The sequence below is a fragment of the Vipera berus genome (assembly GCF_964194415.1).
Source record: "Vipera berus genome assembly, chromosome: Z".
Lineage (NCBI taxonomy): Eukaryota > Metazoa > Chordata > Lepidosauria > Squamata > Viperidae > Vipera > Vipera berus.
In genome coordinates, this window is record NC_138205.1 from 55,818,553 (window position 1) to 55,839,553 (window position 21,001).

Here is a 21,001-nt window from a genome sequence, read left to right on the forward strand (position 1 = left end):
GAGAATATGGGTAATATTATCTTTGAGGGGTTCTTGGTGCTCTATGAACTTGCTTGTTGTCTTGCAGACGTTTCATTACCCAAACTAGGTAACATCATCAATCCCTCATGTCAGTCCTGAGTCACAAATACTCTCCTTTCTTAATATTATCTTTGTTCTCTCCATAGAAACCCTATGCAATTAAATAAAAATTATGCTTATTCTTGTTAGGGGAATCAGTTCCATCAATCAAATCAAATGCAGGTGAAGAATCTGTTGCAAACCTTGACAAATTGCGCTTTGCCAATGGAAGAGTAAGAACATCAGAACTGAGACTTAGTATGCAAAAAGTAAGTAAGATCTTTGGATTAGAGGACAGGCTTTTAATCTGAACTTGCAGCACATGATTAATTATCAACTCAATTTAAGAATGTTCTAAATAATTTTTCCCCAAAAAATTCTACCCTTGACTTTTCCAAATTTAATACCAATGCATCCACCCATAAGTTAAACATTGACAAATTATCAAGACCTAATTTGGTATGGTTATATTGTTGGGTTCAGCAATTTAAATTGAAGTTTGTCTAGTCACAGAGTTCCCTAAATTAAACTTCTTATATCTCAGCTTTCTAAATGACTAATGGGATTCTAATATTGCTTGTTTGCTGCATGGAGGAATCGCAGAATACAAATATATCTCCCATAAGTTTTGGAAATGATTGTTTTAAACAAGGGAGATTTATTTTTTTGCACAGAACCATAACACATTCCTGCTATCTTCTATAGTGATTTTAGCTGCAACTGACTTTGTAGATATTTTTGAAAAAATGATAAAATAAATTTTCTGTTTTATATATAGTCTAGTAAAAGATAGCATATTATAAGAATCCTTACATACTGACTGATTATGGACCAACAAGTTAGTGGTTGATTCTTAAGGATCACATAGATAGATTTCTCCAGGATAATCTGTTTTTTCAGATTTTCTAATTGTGTATCTCTCATCGCTGTAACTGATTACAGTCCATTTTGCTGCTAGTCATCTTTTTTCTTTTGCCTTTCCCAGCATTATGAACTTTTCTGTAGAGCTAGGTCTTTTGCTTAATGTATCCAAAGTATGATAATTTGAGGTTAGTTATTTGTGCTTCAAGCGAGAACTCTGTGTTGTTTTGATTATTTACTTTTTGTTGTTGTTTTTTATTGAAAAGTTTTAAAATACATTTTATCTTTAACAATCCCCCCCTCCCCCTCCCCTAGCTATCCCTCCCTACCCCTCCCCCCCTTCCCCCCCCCCCCCGACTTCCCAGAGCTAAGTACAGGGTATAAAGACAAAGAACAATCATAAACATCCATATGCTACCAACAATAAATTCTTAAATCTATCACTCTCTAGCTCATATAAGATAACTACAAACAATACTAATATTTCATATAGAGAGAAAAAAAAATAGAAAGGAAGATTTATTCAAATGCTAAGTGAAACTTTTTAGTCCTGCATTTCTTCTGGATATATTCAATCCATTTTTTCCACTCCATAATATAACGTTCTTGCGAATGATCTTTCAAATAAGCCAAAATCTTTGCCATTTCTGCCAGGTCAGAAACCTTTAAAGTCCATTCTTCTATAGTCGGCAGTTCCTCCTTCTTCCAATACTGACCTATTAAAAGTCTTGCTGCTGTAACTAAATTTAACATCAACTTAGTGTCCACAACAGTAGCATCTGTAATTATACCCAACAAAAAGAATTGCGGACAGAACTTTATCTTTTGCTTGAAGATCTTCTGCATATTCCAAATAAGATTATTTACTTATTTGTTTGGGGGTTTGGGCTGTTACGCTATTATGATTATGGTATTCTCAGGAGTCTTCTGTAAATTCTTAACCTATTCTTCAAACTCCATCTTTTATTTTCATGGAGTGTCACATTGCCTGGTATAAATACAACCCAACATTTAAATATCTTTTTTAAGGCATTGTGGCTACTCTGCCAATCATTAATCTGTTAATTTTGACTACTGATTCCCTTACAGGGGTCTTCAAATTAATGATCCTTTCAAAACAAGAGACTCAGGAAAAATTACTTGAACAACCCCTGTGATCATGTGATAGTATTTCAGGTGGTGGCAACCTGTTTACACTTACAACCAGTTGCTTAAGCATGCTGCATTTAGCAATCTTCTCTCCTGGCTTCCCCCAAAAGTCAGTGGGGTTGCGTCTCTATGCATGGAGAGCGGGGGTAGGGACTGGAGAAACAAAGATTTTTAAGTTTCAAGCTTCTTTTCTCCAGCTGTATGCCAGTGTCTTTCCTCTTCCTCCCTACTGCCACCCCATCACTTCAGCAAAGAAGAAAACTCAATTCTGGGCTGGAGAAAAGAATCTTGTGTCCCAAAGATTCAAGCTTTTTCTAGCCTTTTATTACTCAGAAAGATGGAGAGATAGCACACCCTCATAATTACTCTGAAGGCTAGAAAGGCTCTAGCCACTCTTCAAAGGCATCGTACTTGTTAGCTTTCTGCCTGAAATGTTAGCAAGTACAAATTTTTTTTGAATGATAGAAAGTTTTTTTCCAGCTTTTATACTATTCAGAAAGATCAGAAACACTACCAGAAAGTTAGTGTAAGATCTAATCTGGCTTGGTCCCAAAACCAGAGGTCTTGTATTCCAGGCTTTCGGACTCATGCTGGGGCCCCCATCCTCAGGGAACTTCTCTCTAGCAGAGTGTTTGCTGTCCTGTGTGTGGTATTTATAGTGCCTGTTGTATGAGGCTTTTTAGATGTTGATTGAGGTGAGTTGATGGCTGGCTTTTAAGTCATCAGTTATCGTTTGCTTGTGTTGCCCAGTGCTAGCCTTCTAAGTACTTGATAGGCTGGTGGTAAATCAGCACTCCTGTTGACTGATAAGGGGCCTGTGTGCTGGCCTGGAGTAAGGAAGCTCAGATTTTTGGAATCATTGCTGTGGCCCAGCATGGTGGTCCCCTTCATATATTTCCATTCCATTCCATTCATTTATTCCATTCCATTTATTCCCATGTATCATGTATGTAGTAGTGTTTAAATTGATTTAGAATACTATGATAGCAAAAATGCAGGAATGCAAAAAATAAACCTTGGAATTAAGTTCAGCTTAATCAGCCCAAATACTAAAGGAATTCTAAGCTAGTTGTGTTTCTTATTGTGTTTAAAATGTACCAACTAGAAAAGCTTCCTAGAGATCCTTACTTTAACAAAGGAGAGAGAATATAGCCAAAACTACTATTCATCAAATTTGTGGCATCTCTTGATGTCAGTTCTAATTTATTCTAGCTTAATAGGGTAACTAGATACTTTTTGTAACAACTTTATTAAATACAGGTATTCCTTGAGTTACAAATGTTCAAAATTACGACATCCCTGCCAAAAGTACTTACAACTGGGTCCCAAAGTTATGTATGTTGCAGCATCATAGGGGTTGTTCGCCCTTACAAATGACCAGAGAGACGCTACAACATGCCCCTTTAATGCCACACCTATGAGCCCTGCACTGCCCATGCTCACCTCCTGTGCACTCTTGGATGACGGAGCCCTTGTCCAGCCTGGCGGAGAAGCACCGGGCCGGCTTCTCCCCTTCCCTGCTGAGCCCTGGCCCCTCTCACAAGTGGGTGTGGCTTTGCCCCACCATTGCTGAAGCACTGAACCCAGATTTCACAAATTGTGCCACTGAAGAGCCGGAGAGCTTTGTGTGCCACCACCCTCCTTCCCTTGCTTGCCAGAAGCACTCCAAGTCCTGTTCCAAATTGCAAGAGGGGCTCCTAAATAAACCTGTTTTCCAGCTCCATCGCATTTCTCCCCGCAGCTCAAGATGCTGCTCTTTCGCTGGAGAAATCAACAAGCTGTGTTGCAAAAGGAAGAAATGCGCAGGGAAACCAAAGAAGAATCATCCGAAGACGTCACTTTCCCCAGTGCAGAGCAGGAGGGACCAAGCAACTTCACGAGGCAAGTTTGTGGGGCTAAAAAAAATAAAAGATCAGCCTTTCCAACTTCTTTTGGGAAAAAAAAGAGATCTTGCGAAGTTGGAAAGGCTGATCTTACTTTTTTTTTTTTAGCCCCGTGAACTTGCCTCTTGGAGTTGCTTGGTCCCTCCTGCTCCGCATTGGGGAAAGTGACAATTTTGGAGGATTCTTATGTATTTTCTTATTTTATAAGCTAAAGAGTTTGAATTAAAATTGAAAAGGAAGGAGACAGAATATATCCTTGAGGTGCATCTCAAAATAGAGTTAATGAGAAATTCATGAATAATTATGGTTGAATTAGGAATTAGATAATTCATTCAGTTCATAATAGTCAAAATTACCCTTAAATATTTTCAGGAAATTACATCAAAACCTTGTGCAACACCCAAGAAAATTATAGCTCATGGGCCATATACATATAGTGTATGGAAAGAAAAAAGTGCACTCCTGTTGGAAGCTGTAATAGAATTTGAAATATTCATTTTCTATTAATTTAGACATAACTTTATGCAAAAAAAATCAACTAGTAGTTTACAGGTGTTGAAAACAATTATATATTTGTCTTGAAAGTTTGTGGGTGAGCTTTGACATAATTGTTTTGACAAATGTAGAAAACTTAAATTCTTACTTAAAGCTATGAAAGCAAATGTATTGAAATGTATTGCTCCTTCATTCTTTATAGACAATGCAAAGCCACGCTGCTGTGTTCCGTACAGGCCCTGTCTTGCAAGAAGGCTGTGAAAAAATGTCCAAACTCTATAAAGATTTTGATGATCTGAAAACATTTGATAGAGGTATTATTTCAATACAGACTTTATAGATGTGTGAAAATTCATATTTTTATCCAATTAACCTAACTGTATCTGCATCATATATTTCATTTAAATGAAGCACTGAGTCAATTGATTTGCAGAAAAGTAAGTAAAAAATTACCCTAATTGGGATCAGAATTTTAATTGCTAACCAAAGAGGTTGTTAGATGAAACAGCATGTGACTACATTGCTTACCAGCAACAGTTCTAGAAATGCTCGCTGCAGTTGTTAGGTCAGGAGAAGGATCATTATTAGATGTCCTCATAATGTTCCTGCCCTATATACTCACCTCTATTTTAACTCTTCACTGCTTCTCCCTCCACTGTTTCTGTCCTTTTGTCTCCTCTGCACTCTGCCATCTATCCAACTGTATTCTCCCTGTATTCTGTCACCATCACATACTTGATGTTACCTTTGCCACCCGCAACTATCATATTCTTCTTCTTCCTTGGTTTGTGGGCTCTGTTGAGGCTGAGCTAGCCACTGCTACTCAGGCAAGCTCCTGATGGGTCTGTCCTGTTTTAGCTGTCTCAGCATGCTGCACATTCCTGTGTGTGCAACACCCTATCTGCTTCTTAGTATTCCACGCACCAGATGCAATTCACTGCCTCCTCCTAGCTTCCAGCCAGGGTATTGCAAAGCAGTTGTTCATTGAACAACATGGTTGTGCATTGTGGGATGCAAGCCAAAGCAAGATAGGTGCAGGTTACAGGTCATGAGCTGCAGCAATCATAGTCCAGCCAGCAGTCCCCTGTTCAGCTTAGGTTACGCCTCTCTCCTGTCCTGATGTGCCTGTCTGCCTTGTGACATGACTGCTGTGGTCCCCCCACTACTCCCATCCTACCTCTGTCTGCCTTTTTCATTTGTGTTGCTAAAGAAGAAAGTCAGCAATGAATACAAAGTTTTGTTTACAAGAAACATGTTCCTTTAAGGACAGCCCTTTCTGGTGCACTTTGATTAGGATATTTGCAGCCAGAGAGGTGACAGCAGGGAGGGGCAGAGGAAAGCATGCATGCAGAGCCCCCAGCCCTCAGTGGCTGAGACTGCTGAAATGGAGCCTACAGCAGAAAGGGCTGTGTTTAATGGAATAATGTATTTTTTTTCTTGTCTCAAACTTTTTTCACACGCAATCTTAATTGAATATTTCAACAACAATAGTCAGAACTAATACAAATTCTCAAATAGAATGAAACAAAAGAAAGAGAATTTTTTTTTAAAAAAAGCTAAAAGTGGAAAAAGGTAAAAGGAAAAAAATGAAAAATTTAAAGATATAAAGAAATAGCTTCCAATCTTAACAGCACTTATAAGTACAATTATATTTTAGCCTCTCTAATGTTACATCATGACTCTCTTCTTTCTATAATCTATTCTATCTAATCATCAAAATTGTAAATCTTAAGGTCATTTTTTCTTTTTTATGCAAAAAGTCCATAAGGAATTTTCAGTCACCACTAAACATAGATATTGTCTTTTCTCTAATCGAACAAGTCAGGTTAGCCATTTCAGCAAGGGCTGTCATCTTTACCAACCATTTCTCTATTACAAGTATTGTAGATAAACATGTTTGTGCATTTAGTAATCTTACTTCACTTATCAAATGTTACTATTTATAAAAACAATGTCCTTTCTAGCTCTTATAATCAGTATCAGTATCAAATATTTTGATTTAAGATTAAAGATTTAAACATTAAAAATTAAATATTAACTTTTAAAATTCTCTGAATCTGTATTTGATCCCCATATTTTCTAGTTTTTTACGTGTCCAAACATGATAAAATTATCCTTATTCACATTTCCAGCATAAATTTGAAGTACATTTATACATCCTAGATAATTTTTCTGGTATTATATACCACAGTACATCACTGTATAAAAATTCTCTTTATAACAATGTAAATTTCATCCTTCCAACCACATATTTCCAATCACTCCCATTAGTATATTATAAGCAATGCTTTTAGCCCACTGTGTCATATATTCCCCAACTTTTTTGTATTCTGTTTCAAATGGGAATAAACTTGTATACATTTTAGCAACTATATGTTCATTCTTGCTCCAGATATCTTAATAAACAAAACTTTTTACAGTATTCATTTTACAGTATTCATATTCATTCAATTTCCTTCTTTAAGAACACAAATGGAAAAGGCAGAGACACAGATGGGACAAGGACAGGGGCAGTGGCAGGAAGCACACTAGCCCTGTCATGAGTTACCAATAAAGCAGAATATTTGTAGCTCGGCTTGAAATGAGGGATCCTTCCTGGTCTTTGAGCTTGGTTGTTTTCTTGCAGATGCCTCATTACCCAAACTAGGTAATATCATTAGTGCTCATGATGATGTTACCTAGTTTGGATAATGAAATGTCTACAAGAAAACAACCAACCCCAGAGACCACCAAGGATCCCTATAACAATTCAGGGAGGAGCATATGCAAAGAAAATGAGTATAACCTACACCAAGCAGGGGTTTGCTAGCTGAGATGTAGCAGGCAAAAGGGAGTATGCACTTGGGAAGGTGCAGCAGGAAGCCCAGCATCTGGGATGGCAATCCCAGAGATGACACTGCTGTCAGGCCAAGACAAAGGTCGGCTGGGGATAGCAGTGGGTAGGTGGTGGTAGCATGCAGGGTGGGCAAAAGGGAAGATATGAAGTGAGATAGATGGGGATCACAAAGGCCTTGCAGATTGTGAAGTTCAATTGGGACAGTGGGCAGTGGCAGGGGTAGGTGGCTGAATGCAGGGTGGCCAAAATGGCAGAGTTTGAAGGAGATAGTAGGAGGACGGAGTTAGCAGCCCACCTGCATTTATGACCATATGATGCATTTCAAATTGGGTTCAGTCATGTGATGACTCACTTTATGATTATCATGACTTATTACAATAATTATCAGGCTTAATTACAGTTGTAAGTTGTGGACTACCTATGCATTACAGTCTTGGCACAGTAATCTTAAATTACAGGAAACAGATTCTGGTTGAAAATTTAGAAGAACAGTGGAACCAATTACTAAAAAAGTATGGTAGGTTTGCCTTTGTTGCAGATATTCAAACAGAAGTTAAAGAACCATCTGCTCATGTTGCTTTAATTGAGCGGGGTTGAAACCAATGACTTAAATAGCTTCTGCCAATCCTGTTTTGTATAAAATTCTAAAAATAAATTAAGTCCGTGGCAAAAAGGGCTGGAGTTATAATTTATGCGAATTGAAAGTATTTGTACAAATGTGTTAATTCTCCTTTTTTGGTTTTCTTTCTTGCAACCTAGCCATCCCCACATGAAATCTATACATGAGAAATTCACAATTCATTTCCTTACTCACAAGTATACCTTGTGCTCAACATTTATTGCTAAGTATATTTATCAAGCTGCGTTTGAGTCTTAAAGAAGTATTAACCTTCTTTCTACTTTCTGCGCTAGTACTGTTAAATTATATTGAAGGAAGAATCTGGTATATCTGCTGAAGAGCTTTTTCTCTATAATTTCTAAAACTGTTCCATACTTTGTGTTGTATTTGTAGGTGTTGTTTGGAATACTGACTTGGTAGAGACTTTGGAACTACAAAATCTCATGTTGTGTGCTTTACAAACTATTTATGGAGCAGAAGCTCGAAAAGAGTCACGTGGAGCTCATGCTAGGGAGGACTATAAGGTACATATTTATTTAGAAGTTATTTCTTAAACTGCTATCATAAATACTCTTATTGTAGACAACATACCGTATATACTTGAGTATAAGCCGAATTTTTCAGCCCACTTTTTGGGCTGAAAAATTCCACTTCGGCTTATACTCCAGTCAACAAAAAAAACTTACCGAGGACTTGTGCGCGGCCGAGGCTTTGGTGCTTCCGGGATCGCGCGCACCTCTCCCAAGCCACCGCCGTCCGGAGACCTGCCGAAGTTTGGGGAGGTTTGGGGAGGTGCGCGCGCACCTCCCCAAACCTCCCCAAACGTCGGCAGGTCTCCGGACCTCCGCGCCCTGCCTGCCTGCTTCTTTCCGCAGCGGAAAGAAGCAGGCAGGCAGGGCGCGGAGGAACGGAGACCTGCCGACGTTTGGGGAGGTTTGGGCGCCTCCCCAAACCTCCCCAAACGTCGCCGGGTCTCCGTTCCTCTGCGCCCTGCCTGCCTGCTTCTTTCCACAGCGGAAAGAAGCAGGCAGGCAGGGCGCGGAGGAACAGAGACCTGCCGACGTTTGGGGAGGTTTGGGCGCCTCCCCAAACCTCCCCAAACGTCGCCGGGTCTCCGTTCCTCCGCGCCCTGCCTGCCTGCTTCTTTCCACAGCGGAAAGAAGCAGGCAGGCAGGGCGCGGAGGAACGGACACCTGCCGACGTTTGGGGAGGTTTGGGCGCCTCCCCAAACCTCCCCAAACGTCGCCGGGTCTCCGTTCCTCCGCGCCCTGCCTGCCTGCTTCTTTCCACAGCGGAAAGAAGCAGGCAGGCAGGGCGCGGAGGAACGGACACCTGCCGACGTTTGGGGAGGTTTGGGCGCCTCCCCAAACCTCCCCAAACGTCGCCGGGTCTCCGTTCCTCCGCGCCCTGCCTGCCTGCTTCTTTCCGCTGCGGAAAGAAGCAGGCAGGCAGGGCGCAGAGGTCCGGAGACCTGCCGACGTTTGGGGAGGTTTGGGGAGGTGCGCGCGCACCTCCCCAAACCTCCCCAAACTTCGGCAGGTCTCCGGACGGCGGCGGCTTGGGAGAGGTGCGCGCGATCCTGGAAGCACCGAAGCAAGTCCTCGGTAAGCTCCGGGCGGTCACTTGCTTCGCGTCTCCTGAGGGAAGGGGGGGCGACTGGAGCGGGCGTGTTTCCTCGCCTGCTGGGCGCCGCGATTTGCCCGGGGAACGCGCGGGCCCCGAATGGCAGTGTGGAGCGAGGAAGCTGACAGCCAGGGCTTCCCCGAGAGCCGCGGCCACACAGGGTATTCCTGTGTATTCAGGCTTGCAAAATGGCGGATCGAGCCTCTGCTGGCGGCAGAGGCTTGCAGAACGGCGGATCGGCTTATACTCGAGTCAACAACTTTTTCCAGTTTTGGGGGGTGAAATTGGGGGTCTCGGCTTATACTCGAGTCGGCTTATACTCAAGTATATACGGTAACTACAAAAGTTTGAACTTTCTATAGAGCTATCATCATTTCTCTATCGAAGCTTTGCTTATACTGCATTTTAATAGCTTAAGAATGTGTCTAAACATACTGTTTTCTGTCACTGAAATTATAAAAATACATGTCATTATCTTGATGACTTTACGTGTTTCACAATTCTTAGAAGGGATTCTTTTGCAAAATGGTACAGACCACCAACAAGGAGAATGTAGCCATCTTCCATGTTTTCCCAAGGAGACATTTATTATAGAAAAAGTCTACAAACTTATTTTTTAACCTCTAACTAAACATGTATGTATGTACATATCTGTCTGCCTGTCTATCCTGCCACAAAGGCACTATCCAGCTACTTTGAAGTTATATCTGCTGCTTCATGCCTTTCCTTTGCCCAGTTTTTCTCCCTTCTCCATTGAGAAGGGAAGGAAGATGCTTCACCAGCTGCTTTACTTGGAACAGCTTACATTAACAATAGCACTTAATACCACCTGATAGTGCTTTACAGCACTCCCTGGAGGTTTACAGTGCAGCATATTGCCCCCATCAATCTGAATCCTCACTTTACTGAGCTAAGAAGGATAGAACACAGAGTCAACCTTGAGCCCTGTCAGGATCAAACTCCAGGCTATGGGCAGAGTTTGCCTGCAATACAACAAACTAACCTCTGTGCCACCAGGGATCTTACATCCTGTGATCACAAGGACATAATCCTTATGATGTGACTGTAATGGAGCCCTCCCAAGGCTTTCTCCAAGACATCCCTATGCTCTGCTTTCTTCCTCTTGGGTCTCCATAGGTTTTTTCCTATGTCGATCAGGTTCCCCAAGCCTTAGACTTGATTTCTGCCCTACCAGGCCGACTACCCTCCAACTTACCTTTGAAGCAATGGAACAGGTTGCTTTGTCATTCATGAATCTTGCAGCTCTGTGTAATCTCATTAAGGCAGCAAAGTCCCCCATCCACTTCTACAAGCAACTAAAGACAAAATTGAGCTGCTTCTTTGTTAGCCTTGCACAGCCCAAAGGCACCCTCCTACATTTTGCTGTATTAATGAGGTTGTACAATGCTGCAGAGAACTTCTGAAAACTGTAAAAAAACTTCTGTAGAGCTATGAAAACACTATTAAGGCAGCAAAATAGAGTGATTTGTCCATGGGCCACACAGTGGTCACCCCAAAGCAGCTGCCATTTTGTCCTGCCCACTTGTGGCAGTCACAAGACAAACTCCCATTTTGCTGCCTTAAAGATCTGCAACAAAAATCTGGAATCATGCCATGCAGCAAAGCAACCGGTTCTAGCACCATGAAAGGCTTTAGAGCTCTTCAGAAAGTAAATGAGGAGGAGTGTGCAGGCCTGGAGGAGTGGGAAGCAGTCTAAGGCTTGCTAGAAATTGTTCGGGGAGGCCAATACTTGCAAGAATTGGGGAGAAGGAAGATAAATGGGGAGGCATTTCAGCATCCCTGTGATCAGTCATAAGGGTGACTGGCAGTGCTGCTGTGACTTTTGGAGAGTCTGGCATAACTCCCAGCATCCATTAAGCAACAATCATAAGTCAAGGACTACCTGTATCTTTAATATAATCAAACAACCTATCTCTGATCCTTGGGAAGGACTTGATAAAAATGCCAAATCCAGTCTAAATATCTGGTTGACTGCAACAAATCATAATTATAGAAAGCAAAGATAATACCAATAGTAATAGCTACCTTGAGGCAATCCCAAAATATCTGGAGCACCACTTGAACATCACCAGCTTTGACAAAATGACTATCAGTTAATTGCAAAAGGTTGCTTTACTTGGAATAGCTTACATCCTGTGTTCATACCTTTAACACTATAAAACAACATCATTTGCCTATCCCAATCCTGGGAAGCATTTGATAGGTGGATAAAAATGCCAAATCCAGTCTACCTGACTTACTGTGCACTCAACCATGATAATAAATCATAATGAATCATTTTCCAAATCAAACCAACACATTTATGACCAAATTTCATCCACCTGACAACAGCATTCAGTGTGAAACTGATTACAGTTTGGTTGTTTTCAGTTGGCAGGGGGGGGGGCAGAGGGTTCCAATCAACCAATTGAGGCCCCAGAGATGACCTTGTTAACTTGCAGTTATCACTTAGTGAAGCACTTGATGAAAACCACCTCAGGAGGAGATAGCTTATTTAAACAATCATTCCAACCTGCAGAAAAATAAAAGGAAAAAAATGGCTCAGGTACAGGACACTGAATGGATGGCTGCAACCAGTGACCTTTGCAGTGTCTTTAACTCTGTCTCTTTGTCTGTATGTCTCTGTCTCTGTCTCTGTCTCTCTGTCTCTCTGTCTCTGTCTGTCTCTGTCTCTGTCTCTGTCTCTGTCTCTCTCTGTCTCTCTGTCTCTCTCTCTCTCTCTCTCTCTCTCTCTCTCTCTCTGTCTCTCCCTCTCCCTGACGAATCATTTCACTTTAGATTTAAGAAACGGCACACTATCTTTTGGAAATGTGCCAGAATTATATACTTCAAATATAATTTTCCCACCAGTGCAGAGTGGAGGAGAATAAGAGCTGCTGGCATCTTTAATACAGTGCTTCTGTGCCCACAATACATGCAATGTCTGTGCCCACAATACATGCAATGTCTTGATTGAGTCTGAATCTGTAATTCTCCATTCAGACCCAAACAATTCTCAGGCACTAGACAAGATCTTGACCAGTCTTTCATATATCCTATGAAAGTAGGAAGTCATAGAATGGAGACTTTATGTTATGTTCCAATGAATGGGGTTAAAGTTTTGGGAACAAGTGTGCAGTATTCTGAATGAAGAATTAGTGGAAGGTCTTCTGCTAGGTCACATAAATGGAAGGGTGAGAGAATGCAATACGAGAAATTATGGGAGGGAGAAACTGCTTAATTCATTCTTTGAATCTGTCTTTATGTAAAAGGAAAAAATAGTCCAACGTGACAAAAAGTCAAAATAGTCAAGAGAATACCTATCCACTCTAGATGAGTTCAAATCACCAGGACCAGATGGATTACATTCCAAGGTTCTGAAGGAGCAGACAGATATGTCTTGGAACCATTGAACATATCTTTCAAAAATCCTGGAACACCAGGGAAATACCAGAAGAATGGAAAGAAGCTGATGTGGATCATCACAGGAGGAAAGGAGTCTTCAAAGAAGGAGGAAAAATCAATCCAGGAAAATCAGCCTGAAATCAATACTTGGGAGGATCATAGAAAAGATAACCAATCAATAGATCGGGAAACAACTAGAAATAAGCAAAGTTATTATTAGAAGCCAACATGGGTTTGTCAAAAACAGATTATGCCATACAAATCTTATTGCATTCTTTGGCAAGTGACAATAGTATATTATTGTTATTGTTATTGTTGTTGTTGTTGTTGTTGTTGTTGTTGTTGTTATTATTATTATTATTATTATTATTATTATTATTATTATTATTATTATTATTATTATTAATTTTATTTGTATACCGCCCTTCTCCCGAAGGACTCAGGGCGGTGAACAGGGCAGTACATGTTAAAAGACAAAATACAAAAATTAAAAAAGATTAAACAAAATGCCCACAACTCTTACAATAAGTTAAAACACATTTAAAAAGTAGGTTAAAACACATTAATAAAACCCAACCCCATCCCATCAGGCCAGGCCAGCTTGTTCAAAGAGGTAAGTTTTTAGATCACGCCGGAAGGAGCGGAGGTCAGGTGCCATCCGGAGCTCAACTGGAAGATGGTTCCATAAATCCGGCGCGCCCACAGAGAACGCCCTCCCCCTGGGGGCCACCAGTTGGCATTCTTTGAACGGTGGCACCCTGAGGAGGCCCTCTCTGTGGGAGGGTACTGGGCGGAGGGAAGTTGACGCCGGCCGCAGGTGCTCCCCAAGGTATTCCGGACCCATGCCATGTAGGGCTTTGTAGGTCATTACCAACACCTTGAATCTCACCCGGAAGACAACTGGAAGCCAATGCAGCTCGCGGAGCAGAGGTGTAACATGGGAGTGTCGGGAAACTCCCAACACAACTCTCGCGGCTGCATTCTGTACCAGTTGGAGCCTCCGAGTGGTCTTCAAGGGCAGCCCCATGTAGAGAGCGTTGCTTGGACTTGGACTTCACTAAGGTATTCGACAAAGTACACTACAGTCTACTTCTTAGTAAGGTAGGAAAATGTGGGTTAGAGAGCACCATCACTAGACAAATTCATAACCAACTGACCAATCACATTTAATGTATAGTCCTCAATGGAACTACGTCTGCAAGATTCTGTCTAAAGCTCAGTACTTCAACATCTTCATAATGATTTAGATGAAGGGGAACTCATCAGAATTGCAAACAACACCAAGCTGGGGATAGTAGGCAACACTGAAGAAGATAGGTTTAATATCCAGAAGGATCTCTGACAGATTTGAACAATGGACTTTATCCAACAAAAGGCAGTTCAGTGGTAAAAAAGGTAAAGTTTTGCACTTAGGCAAGAAGAACCAAATGCACAGGTTTAGAATAGGTGTTACTTGGCTCAATAGCAGTAACTGTGATAGAGATCTAGGAGTCCTAGTGGACAGCCATTTAGGTATGAGCCAGCAATGTGCTACAGCTGCCAAAAAACAGCCAATGCAGTTTTAGACTGCATCAACAGAGAGAAAGTATCAATATCATGTTAAGTGTTAGTACTGCTTTATAGTGGTCACTACAATACAAAACAGATGTTGAGATTGTAGAAAGAATGCAGAGAAGAGTAACAAAGATGATTAAGTGACTGGAGGCTAAAGCATATGATGAACAGTTGGGGAACTGGGTATGTCTAATGAAGAGAAGGACTAGGGGTAACATGAAAGCAGTCTTCTAGTATTTGAGGGGTTGCCACAGGAAAAAGGGGGTTGTTGACTTATTCTTCAACGCATCAGATAAGAAATAAAAGATACAAGTTTATCAAAGAGAAACCCAACCTAGACTTAAGGACAAATTGCCTGTCAGTCAGAATAGTTTATTGCCTCCAGAAACTTTGGGTGCTCCATCACTGGAGGTTTTTAAGAAGAGATTGGACATTGGAATAGTATAGGGTGTGAGCAGGACATTGGACTAGAAGACCTTCAAGGTCACTTCCAATTCTGTTATTCTGTTGATGTAAAATATATAAGGGCTGGGTTATTTAATTAGCAGTGTTATCAGTGTGAGGACCAAGACTTATATTTACTATTTAATGTGTGTTAATAAAACTAATTATGCTGTTTTGAAACATACCCAATCTTCTCTGAATGTCAGCTTCAAACATGATATACCCTCACATGTATCTTTTGTTCTAGGTTAGGATAGATGAATATGATTATTCTAAACCAATCTCAGGACAGCAAAAGAAACCATTTGAGCAGCATTGGAGAAAACACACACTCTCTTATGTAGATGTGAAGACCGGAGAGGTATAGAACATTTCCTTAATTTTAATATTTATTTAGTTGTATACTACTTATAGTGACATGGGTCTTGAAAGAAATGATTAAATAAATTATTAGAAACAATAGAGAATACTGTGCTTGAAGGATTTATATGTATGTCTTGCCTTTTCTTGAGGAATTAGAGCAGGGATCTTCAAACTTGGCCCTTTTATGACTTGTGGACTTCAACTCCCAGAATTCCTCAGCCAGGCACTCTGACTGAGGAATTCTGGGAGTTGAAGTCCACAAGTCATAAAAGGGCCAGGTTTGAAGATCCCTGAATTAGAGCATGAATTATGTCTTTTCCCATCTTTCCTCGCCCTGGCAGAGAAGGTATAAGCTAAAGGTCACTATGTGAACTTCCATGCTGAATTGGTCTAGACCAGGAATTAGCAAACACATAGAGCAGTGGTCCCCAACCTTTTGGATACCAGTCCGTGGAGGGTGGTTTTCTGCAGACCCCAGGGGGCATGGTTTTGCACACTGCCTGAATATCACGCATGCACGGGTGGACCTTTGCTCACTTCCACAGCCCTATTCCAGTCTGCAGCCCGAGGGTTCAGCATCCCTGACATAGGTAATAGAAGTCATGTCTGAGGGAGGATGATCTCTCCCTTTGTATCAAATGAATACACTGATATTGGAAGTATTTGTAATAGAATTATAAACATGAATTCTGTTTTGGGACCATAATAGGCCAGATGGATATACAGGTAGTCCTGGGCACATTCCCAGAAGATGTGGAAAGGAGCCTTGTTTGCTGAGGAGAGCTTGCTGGGCTCAGCTGGGTAGGAGGCAGGACAGAACCAACAATTTGTATAAGGCAGGAAAAGTAGGAAGTCGTTGCCTAAAAATTGTACTTACCTACACTGGGATGACTGGAACATAGCGACATAGTCATATAATGCATCACTTAATAACTACTTTTTAGCAACAGAAATTCCAGTCCCAATTAAAGTAATTAAATGAGGTCTACCTATATTTCTTTTTGGGGCTAAAGCTGGATAAATTGGGGGTGACAGGCCAGATCCAGCCTATAGGCAATAGGTAACCAACCCCTAATTTGGACCATCTATATCAAAATATTGTCATATTGTATATAATCATGCCTTTCTAAAGTCACCAATGTGGCTTACAATACAGATAGTCCTCGCATAACTACTATAATTGGGTTTCAAATTTTAATTATAATTAATTGTAGTTGTTAATCAGCTCTCATGATCTGTCTTGATTTTACTACTATTACTGTTCTCATAAAGTGACTCACAATAGAGGTAAAGAAAATCATGTAGTCATTAAGCTGATCCATTCTCCTGAATAGGATTTTTTGCTGGAAAAAGCAGAATAGCCCACTGGATGTTGCAGTCATATGACTGTGAGTCTCAGCAACCAGTTGTGAATGCAAGCCAATTACCAAGCACTCTAAATATGATCATGTGGCTCCAAGGGGATGGGTGCAGCAATTATAACTTTGAGAATGGGTTGTAAGTAACTTTTTGTTGAATCCATCATAATTTTGGTCAATAAGTGACCAGTCATTAAGTAAGGACTACCTGTACTCCTAGCCTTACTTTAAATAACTTAATTTCTAATACACTGGTGCCCCAGTACTCAATTGTTCAAAACTCGTCAAATTTGGTACTCAATGCATTTTGATGTAAAAATGTCCCAGTATTCAGCGTTTTTTGGTATTTGACATGTTGCAAAAGGAAGTGAGGGACAGTCGCAAAGGGTGGACAAGAAGCTGGTCATATCGGGTCACTGATATAGGAAAAGGGACAGATAGGAAATCCTTCTCAGACAAAACAAAGGGCCACGTAAGTGACGTGATTTGTTAGTACTCATTGTGCCTCCCGAAACCAATTAAGGACAAGTACCGAGGTACCACTGTATGTGATTCTTGGGTATTTGCTAGATGAAGAAATTAAAATCTAATCTAGTAGGACAGGAAATTAAGATAAAAGTCTCTTTATTCATGCTGTAGGAGGTTAAATAAAATTTCTTAGTCCTGCTTAAATGGCATCTTAGGTGTTTCTGATTCCACACAAGGAGAGATATATGTAGAAGTATTTTGGCATGGCTTCAATAGTCTCATTGCTTACTAAGCCACTTTATAGTGTAGGTAAAACTTAAATTGGTTTATGGTCTGGAAACTGAAGGTTCACCAAAGGTTAAATATGACCTGAAGTTTGAATTAAAATTCTGCTATGTAAGAATTTCTGCTACTTAATTACAGAAATAAAAAATACAATTTCAGCATGAATGTGGTGATATTTCTTTATAGATCTGATTTCTTTTGTAGAATGTTTTTCACATAGCTAAATTTTAAATACTTATAGTAATATCATAAATTGTAAATTTATTAATATCAATGTAAAGCATAAAATTGGAATGTTGATGAGGTGAATGAGAGATAGTATTATTAGTACTTTATTAATAAGTAATCCTTCTTTTTTTAAAGGTTACACTGGATTATAGACCTGTAATAGATAAAACACTGAACGAAGAAGATTGTGCTGCAGTTCCACCAGCTATTCGCTCGTATTAGTTATTTTGATTTGAGCTTTTGTTTTTACTGTATTTGCAAACATAACAGGCAAATGTTATCCATTGTAGTAGATAAAAATAGCATGTTAATTTACACTTTACAAAATCCAAAATCTGCTCTAATTGTTTATGTTTGATGTGTGACAAAATTCAGTTTTGAGACATGAGCTATGTACTGTATATTTCAGTATGAAAATGTTCTTACATGCGAGTCAGTTTCTAACTTTCTCAGGACACTAGGAATCTGATTATGGTTACACACACTAGTTTAATTCTCCTGTAATAAATTTCTAGTGTTATATTAAGAAACCATATGCATATGATGGAAATGAGGGGCTTTTATTAAATGTAAGGGCACCATTAAGGCTAGCAATGTAGAGTATCATTTAATAGATTGATTTATGCTTATAGAAATTTATTACTGCATTGTAGCTTATAGTAACTACATGGCATTTAAAAATTTAATTGCAATCATTATGATTTTATGAATGTTATTTCAAATGAGATTTTCTTGTTTGTTACAAGCTTTAAAACTACTTAATCCTTTTCATTTCAGTGAGGTATTGAATTAAAATGGTTATTTTTGAAAACAATTCCAGGCCAGTAAGATAAATAAAGGTAAACTGTTATGTCAGATCTGCCATCCTCAGCTGTTTTGCTGGCATGCTAGGGAGGGAGGAGGTGGCAATGGAACAGAGTAGAGAGTAGCGATGAGGGGAAAGGGGGTGACGGCCCTGACAGAAACAGAGGTGTGAGAACTGAGGCATGTATCAGTCTTCAAGGACACCTTGCCTGGGAAAAGAATGTGAAACTGCACTAATTGGCACCGACCATCCAAGCTGTTCCCAAAACACCTAAATGGCATGCTGTTTGACAGAGATGGACTGGTTAAGGGGGGAAAGCTAGGGAAAGGGGAAAAACATTTTGCATGGGAATCTTCAGATCTAGCCTTTCTTTCACTGTAACCACTTAACCTTAGTAAAAGAACCTGTTACTTCAACCAAATGGAGTTGAGGGGCTTTCTTTCCTAGGGTCCTGAGGTTAGGCCAGCCTGACATTAGGCTAGATCTACAATAGCAGTCAGCCCAGAGAGAAGTCTCTGCCATAGGGACCATGCAAATGATGTCGGCTCATGAGAATGACCAGGAGGAGATCGAAGCATAGGGGGAAACCCTCCACAATGACAATGCCCCAGAGCTCCACAACTTCACAATAGCACTCTGGATGCGGTTTGAAGACCCACTTGCTAACTGCAAAGCTAGGATGAGAATTGACCATAAGCTAGGGCTGCCTACACTCAAGAGTTCTGAGACATGGTGTGGAGGTTGTCCAACTGGCCACAAGACATGCTGACAGAATGTTTCCAGGATAGGCTAAAGCACGGGTGTCAAACTGCTGGCCCATGGGCCGGACGCATCATGAGGAAACCACGCCCACCCCATTCCTGGCAATGGGGAAAAAGCTCCAATATGTCATGTGACATCGCGAGTTTGACATGTCTTGGCTAAAGAATGACGTCTACAACACCTGCATCTCCAGGCGTGCTCCATGTACTCTGCATGGATGGTATGTCCTGGCTGAAGAAGAACCTGTTTAAATCCTGGAATCATCCCAACTGTAATGGTCCATACCAACCAAAAAGGAAGCCCCAAGACAAGCATGATGTGAACAGAGCCTGTGCCAACACTCTACTGGCTGTTTCAAGTGTGGAAAGAAATGGCACCAGGCTGCTGACCGCCAAGCCACACCTAAAAGGCCACCACAGGACTCACTAACAAGCCAGCAAAACCAGTGCTAAAAGCCAAAGAAACAACCCTGGAGGGAGTGGAGGTCATTGAGTTCACCCATCACCCAATGATGATATGAGAACTCTAACTATTTTGATCTGGGACTCAGTGGGGAATGACACCAACATGGATGATGACCCCTTGGTAAGTCACCCTGTGATCCTGATGGCCATCCCCACAGAATTGGTGGTGCATTCCTCAGGACCTAAAGAGAGCCTGTTTGCCTTCCTGGACTGGGGCTGCACCAGATGTCTGGTGAGCCCTGGCTTAGTCAAAAACTGGTTTACGACTCAAAGAGCTTAAAATGCTGGTGGCTTTTTGCCAACTGGATGGGTCAATAGCAGGAAGGGACCATGCTATGTTCATCCCAAACCAATAGAAATGAGAATGGGGAACCTAAACTTTATTGTGGCACTAGGTATGGAATGACGCATAATGTCAGGTCTGCCATCTTTGGCTTGGCACCTTACTGGCATCTGCTATCAACGGCAATCGAGTGCATGGGTATGTGATGGGAAATTGGGAGAGGGGAATGACAACTTGACTGTCAACCATCCCATTGGCTTATGCAGCAAAAGAAACTCCTGGAACATTATTTTACTAACTTTACTGATAGATCTATACAGGCACAGAAGTGAATCTAGCTCTGAGGTTTTCGTTCAAAAAAACATCATAGTTAATTTCCTCATTTCCCCATTTGGGCCACCCATTGTCCACTAATCAAGCATGTTCTTTTTGTTTGGGGAAAACAGTGTGCCTTCAGAAGATTCCCATCGCACGGCCTTGAAATGTCAGATTTTTCTCAGGCTGCAAATGGCTCACATAAATTCTTCACCTCTCTCTTAGCCCCCAATACATTCTAAGCATTCCCCTCCTCCCTCCCTTAATTTCTGTTGTCAAGTTGTGAATAGAGGTGTGTTGCAAGTAGAGGTGTGTTAGGAGTCAACACTGACATTGATAAAGAGCAGGAGAGCTCAGAACCAGTTTGTGCCATCACTCAAGGCCTGATAAAGAATGTGAACTATCCTAAACATATCATCATTCTCAAAACACCTAGGGGGACGTTTATTGGCTGAAGGTCATGGGGAGATATGGGGGGTCATGGGGAGGGCTGGGATGTGGGGAAACTTTATCTTTTGGGCACTGGAAATTTAGTTCTCACCTGGCTCTACTGCAACCAACGTATTTTAATAAAAGAACCTATCACTTCAACCAAATGGAGTTGAGGGTCCTTTCCTAAAAGATTGGATTAGAACAGATGCTGGGTTTGGCATGGCTTTTGAAATGGAATCCCTATGTAAACTGGGGGAGGAAACTGTTAAAAATTAGGCAAAAAGTCTCAGAAGGAGAATGCCAGTACCA

At 40.9% G+C, this 21,001-nt stretch overlaps 1 protein-coding gene across 1 annotated transcript in view; it reads left to right on the forward strand.

The window, feature by feature from the left end:
• SDHA (succinate dehydrogenase complex flavoprotein subunit A) overlaps window positions 1-18,327 on the forward strand; it is a 64,877-nt gene extending 46,550 nt beyond the window's left edge. The window contains exons 11-15 of the mRNA XM_081344821.1: window positions 211-329; window positions 4,651-4,762; window positions 8,297-8,427; window positions 15,177-15,290; window positions 17,767-18,327. Coding sequence (XP_081200947.1) covers window positions 211-329; window positions 4,651-4,762; window positions 8,297-8,427; window positions 15,177-15,290; window positions 17,767-17,853 — 563 coding nt within the window. The 3' untranslated portion in view covers window positions 17,854-18,327. The remainder of the gene's footprint in view (window positions 1-210; window positions 330-4,650; window positions 4,763-8,296; window positions 8,428-15,176; window positions 15,291-17,766) is intronic.
• Window positions 18,328-21,001: the final 2,674 nt, after the last annotated feature.